The 6,233-nt window shown below is 44.8% G+C and overlaps 1 protein-coding gene across 1 annotated transcript; it reads right to left on the bottom strand.

Moving 5' to 3' along the window:
* Nucleotides 1–1,761: 1,761 nt before the first annotated feature.
* On the bottom strand, nt 1,762–5,832 carry BHLHE23 (basic helix-loop-helix family member e23). The gene has a single exon (XM_085241792.1). The coding sequence runs from the start codon at nt 5,716–5,718 to the stop codon at nt 5,056–5,058; it is 663 nt and encodes a 220-aa protein (XP_085097918.1). The 5' UTR covers nt 5,719–5,832; the 3' UTR covers nt 1,762–5,055.
* Nucleotides 5,833–6,233: the final 401 nt, after the last annotated feature.

Here is a 6,233-nt window from a genome sequence, read left to right on the forward strand (position 1 = left end):
TCATAATTGCAGGAAACATTTAAAATGAATTGGATAATTTAAAAGCTGAGTAATTATAAATAGTAAGCATTAAGAGCTTGAGGTAATGTAAGAGAATAAATGTAAAATGTAAATTTTGACTCTGAAAAGAATATATAGAGGTGATGGGGGAACAACCATTCAAAACATTTGAGTGAATGGTGAAGATCTTCCAGATATATTCTTTGTTTTGAATATTGGTTCCATTTTGTTTCCTTTTTTTTCCTTAATAAAGAGAAAACACCTGATATCAAACTATTTTTCTTCTAAAGAAATCAAAACCTTTGCAAACATATCTACTCTGATAGCAAAACATTTTGTTATGTATGCGTTATGAATTTATTTCATGGAGGAGAACAACTGAATGAGAAGCATTCGTGGAAGGGCTGATTTAAACGTTCCAAATCCCTGAATTTTTCATCTCCCTTTGAACGGGATGCCAAAGGGGATTACAGATAAAGACATATCACAACCAAATTTACATTACTAAAATTACTGTAATCAAGAGTCTTTTCTAGCCTTAATCAGGATTAGAGAAACCAAAACACAGTTTACTGTACAATACTAATCAAAATTCTACCAGACAACAGAGTAATAGCAGTACTGAAAATGAGAAATATGGCTTGGTGCATTCTAGTATTCTTTCAAAATCTTTCCCTTTGAGAGGTGGATGGTTCGTACTGTAGGCAACAAGCACAAGTAAAAATCATGCTGCTAAGTTTCAATAACACTGCAGCATCCGAGCTCAAATTTTCAGGAGCACGCACAGGAAACACTTGTTTGAATGCATCTCCTGAATTGCAAGCACAGTAATTTGAGTCCTAACAAAGTGGAAGGAAAGCTGCTGTCCAGAGCTCAGCCTTCCAACATGTACTGCAGCTCTTCTGCTCCTGTGCTGGCAATAAGCAGGCTTGCTGACGAGCTGTGGAGGCTTTTAAGTGTAGTCTCTATCCACCGTGCCCTATGCTTTACAGTTATGCTACAAGGCTAATGCGCTACAGGGATCAAGCTTGCACAGATTTTTCTGGTCCTGTGGAGCCTTTTACAGAGAGCAGCGTTATGCTGGTTTCAGAAAGCACCACTGAGCTCTGGAGCATCAGGTCCTATCTTATTTTCACTAACATCATCAGAAATATCACCAATTAGTAACACAGCAGCAGAACTGGACCCTGCATTTGTTTCATTCCTGTAATGAGTCAACTTTTTTAAAGTGGAAAAAAATGGAAAAGTAGATGTAAAAAACGACCCTGCAAATGATCTGAGAATAATGATCAATTGCTTTGTAAAGCCTGGGAAATGAGATCAGCAAAGCAACAACACGGATATTAGGATGGCCCATCAGAAAAACAGCACAAGGACTGAAGAGCAAGGAAAAGGGCAGGATTCCCATGGCTTCTTCCTAGAAACAACAACTGGTTTAACTGTTTGCTGGTACCTGAGGAAGGCAGGTACAGCGTCCTTAAACCTGTTGCTTTGCAGTATTTGGTTCAACAACATTTTACCTCGCAAACTCAAGACATCATCACGTTGTTAATGCCAAACCCGGGCTGATGCGGGGCAAATTGACAGCAGTTTCCAAGTTGCTCTTACTAATGTTGCACTGGTTGGTAAAACATTAGTTGTGGTCAGTGACTGGAAGAACTACAGAAGCAACAAGCAGGTGGGCAGCATCTCCTCTTTCCATCTCTTCCTAATGAGACTGAATCTAGCTGTTTTTGGAATTTAAAGAAAAACTGAGTGAGGTTAGAAAACAATATATTATCTTTAATTAAAGTTGGCACTGTCTTTTTCTGTCAAGTATGAACATACACGGTAACAGGTAGATTAGAACACATGATCTGTATTTCAGTTCCATCCGAGCACACACTGTAAGTCCTTTAAAAAAAGCAAGCAGGAATCTTAACAAGGACGTGAGAGCAGAAAAAGAGATTTCAGCATTTTGAAGTTCTTCCTTTATATTCTCTGAAACACGAACCGAAAAAATAGACATAAAACCTTCCGTGGAACACAATATATATATTTTTTTCATATGCCAGTGGGGAAAAACCAACTGAGAAGTCATGGGATCTCCTCACAATAACCACGCACACCTGCAAGGTTAACACCGATGCTTCACACACAAATGCATCAGCCAGAAGCCTGGCTTACCCCCTCTCAGCAAAGCAGTACTGGGCATTCACTTGGCAGCAGTATTAGCAGCAGCTCAACACAAAGCGTGCATCATACCCAACTAGATGCCTTGGGTATGGGTTCCAGCTCTGTATAAGAGTGAAAATTCTGCAAGCCCACAGCGGCTGGAAACAACTCCCAGAACTGAACTTTCACAATAAGCTGGAAGCCAGTCAGCTGTAGTTCAGCAGTACTTTGTTGCAGGCAGGACTGCAAATGGGTTTTCTTCCATTTGGAAATTAATTACTCTTTAAAGTAGATTTTAATAATTATTTACGAGTTTCTGTAGTATTGCTTTGATAACTTCTACATTTCTAATAGCTTGCCTTTAACAGTACTTACTGTACTTTCTATTTTTTTCCCTATAAAACTCTCTTAAATAAAGGCTTTAACTTCTGCATTTGAAATTAATTAATCACTTAATTCAAAGCAGGTTCTCAAAGAGCCTTCTGAATAGTTCAAGGACTCTCTGAAGGTCGATTTTAGGATTCTAGGTAGATATGGTAATATATGCAGGCTTTTTTCTCATGGAAATTGCAGAAGTTAATCGCTGTACTAAAAATCATTGTTCCAAAAATAACTAGGACTGTGAAGACTTTTCTCAGCTCAGAAATTACAGTGAGACACTTCTCAATATAATTATCTGAAAAAAAAAAGCAATTATAAATTCCATTGTTATAATTTTTTAACCAAAACAAACTCATATTTATTTAATATGAAACTGTTGAGTATTTCATACTCCAACTATTTCAGTTCTGGTGAAAATCGAACAGTCCAAAAATTTGCCATTTAAATATTTACAACTGTTCAATTTTCAACAATTTTAAACAGAATTAATGGACATCTAGATAAAAATCATGATTCTCTCCTCCAAATAGTTTCTGACAACAACTCAGTCTGCAAAATATCGAATGACCGTTGCTGATTTGCAGCTGCCAGTCATTTGTGCTTCAGTATTGGCTTTGGTTGACTTCCACTTCATGAGATGCCTTTCAAGAATAATTTCAAGACTTTTCTAAATGAGGTACAACAGATAAACTTTCCTGTTAAAAAAGAGGAAATGAAGGTAATGGACATGAGCAAGAACTAATTCCAAGTATGCGTTTGTGAATGAAGCTTAATCACACATTCATTTTCCAAAACAACAAGTCTTTTGGATAGGTATTAATTAAAATGAAGTGCCAGGGACAAGTGGCTTGAGAGGGACGGCAGTCCTTTTCAAATTAGCCTAACACTAACGACAGCCATGGAAATTGGTTTAATAACCTTAAATAGTTACACCCCACTCCTAACACAAATGGCCATGGACAGCTCGAGCCCCTCAGGCTGCAACTGTACCAGTTTATGTGCTTGCTCTGACACAGGGCGGGTATTCCGATCTGAACAGAAATCACTGAATGTACTTCAATTACGATTATATAATGATTAGTGAAGCACACAAGGCACCAAAGCATTAAAGATAATAAAACAAAACCAAAGTAAACCAGCACAGCGACATTAAAAACTTGGCCAGCAACGTACCCCCTTGGTAACTTGCACTAACACAGTCAATACTTGGCAAGATTATTCATTAATCGTGACATTAAGTGGCCCAAACCACACGCAGGTCTAGGATCAAGCTGCAGACAGAACAGAAAACCAAGGGATGAGCAGAGTCTTTCAGCAACTTCCTTCCCTGCCACGTTTCACATGAGAATCCTGGGAGCTACGTTCTGTGCTAGAGCAGCCCCTTCTAAACACAGCTCCAGTGCTGGGGGCAAGGCATTCTCCAGCAAGAGCTGAAATACACAACCTAAATCCGACATACTTACAGGCTGCTTAACTGTAAATGTCAGGCATAGTGCTTGGGATTCACGAAACAAACTGCAAAGAAATCCCAAATCCCTGCTAATAAGGAACCGAATGTCCAAAAGCTTTTCAAAGTACGATTGTTCACCTAACTTCACACCAGTGCCCTGTGAAGCACTGCTGCAGCATCTCTTTAACTGACTTCAGCAGGGGCTGTGCTCTGACTACCAGCTGGCTTTAGAGACATGTAGGACAGAGAAAACAGTTATTCATGTCTTTTATTTATTATAAATACATATAAATATGTTAAGTGACTTTTTTGTTTGTTTATCATGATGAGTAAAGGCTTTGGAAAACCTGGAAAACTTAACCACGCTGAGAAACAGGCAAAAAGCAGGCATTAGCATACAATCAAGACTCCCCTCAGTTCAAGAATTTCTTTTTTAAAGCACAAGACTGCATCTTATTTTGAAGCATCTGTAATTTTATCAGGGGCATCAAGCTTCCTCTTTCCCACAAGCCGAGCAAATGACATTTGCGTTGGGATTTGTGGGCACAGTCAAACCCCATCTGGCTACATAGGAACCCCTCTAGTTTGCGTGCAATTCCGAAACATTGCATAGCTTTGGGGCTGGGTTTTGTTTCTTTTAAGCTGTTTTTAACCCAGATCAATCATAGCCCCCCCCAAAAAAACCCACTGAGGTTTCCACCTCCAGATCTTCCCCCCTCTCTGTGTTTCTGGAGTTCAGTTTAAGAACTGCTCAAGAACTTCACAAGCAGAAATGTTATGTGCACAGTCCACTAACAGCGCGGGAAGGAAACGACTCTATGGATGAAGCTGCACAGGGGGAGAACTAAACAAAGTTAGTAACGGGTGTGCTTTTTGGGTTGGTGTAATGGCCAAATGTTTCCAATATGAGGTCCAGGGGAAGGTATAAGAGAAATGAACAAAAAAAAGAAAACCCAGACTTAACTGATGGTAGGAAGCCGGGGCTGATGGCGATGGAAAGAAAAGCACGGAAGTAAAAGAAAAAAAAAAAAGCAAAATAAACCCGAGAAGAAGCCCGGAGAAGGCAGAAGTCAAGGCTTGTCGCTGCAGTGTTTGCAGAGTGCAGAGGCGGCTCCTGTGAAGGCAGTGCATTTCTCAGGGCAGCCGGGCAAGGCCGTGCCGGTGAAGGGATACACGGCCGTCTGTCCGAAGGGGTTGAGGGTGGCGGGCAGCGGGGCGCTGAGGGCCTGGCCCTGGTTCAGGTAGGCCACCAACCGCCGCATCTCCTCCAGAGCCTGCGCCTGCATGAGGATGTAGTTCTTGGCCAGCAGCAGGGTGGCGATTTTGGAGAGTTTCCTCACCGAGGGGCTGTGGGCGTACGGGATGACGGAACGCAGCCCGTCCAGCGCGTCGTTCAGATCGTGCATCCGCCGCCGCTCCCGCGCGTTGATGCTGAGGCGCAGCGAGCGCTGCTCCTTGGGCTTCTTGCCCAGCGCCGCTGCCTTCAGCTTGCCCTCCCTCTCGAAGGCCGCGCCGCCCTTCACCCCGGCCTCGAAGCCGTCCTCCTCGTCGCCGCTCTGCTCGCCGCTGCTCTCCGCTGACTTTCCCAGCGCCCCGGGGTGGAAGTCCGCCCCGCCGCCCCCCGCGTAGGCTCCCCGCGGGCCCTCGGCGCCGCCGTAAGCGAAAGCCGACGGGCCGTAGCCCGGGGCCAGCGCCAGGTATGCCTCGCCGCCCAGCGACTTGAGTTCGGCCATCGCCGCCGCCTCAGCGCCGAAAAGAACCGAGACGAGGCGGCCCCGCCGCTCCGCGCTGAGGGCGGGCAGTGAGGCGACGGCAGCCCCGCCGCCCTTTTATATAGCGGAGAGCGGCCCGGCGGGATTCCCCCGCCGTCCAATCAGAGGGCAGCGAGGGGCGGCGGGCAGCGCCCCGCTGCGGGCACCGAGCGCCCCGCGGCCGCCGGCCCTGAGGCAGCGCGGGACGGGGCGGCTGTGGGTGGAGCGCGGGTTCGTGCGGGACTGCGGCCCCGTGGTGGCATTGCCGCCGTTCCCCCTGCACAAATCATGACAGCGGAGCACACACGCGGGGTACACAGTTGGGAAAGCAGCTCCAGCCCCGCGCTCACGCTACTCCAAAGGCTGTGCTCAACTGTGTGGCTGAAAGGGAGTCTGTACTTCACACAATGGCTTGGGTTGGAAAGAACCTCAAGGATCATGAATCTCCAACCCCCTGCCACATGCAGGGCCACCAACCTTCACATTTAATATAGACC

This window comes from Meleagris gallopavo, chromosome 22 (genome assembly GCF_905368555.1).
Source record: "Meleagris gallopavo chromosome 22, MGAL_WU_HG_1.1, whole genome shotgun sequence".
NCBI classification, from domain to species: Eukaryota; Metazoa; Chordata; class Aves; order Galliformes; family Phasianidae; genus Meleagris; species Meleagris gallopavo.

Bases quoted from the DNA above. Each gene is read 5' to 3' on its own strand.
- BHLHE23 (XM_085241792.1), bottom strand. From the start codon at position 5,718: ATGGCCGAACTCAAGTCGCTGGGCGGCGAGGCATACCTGGCGCTGGCC.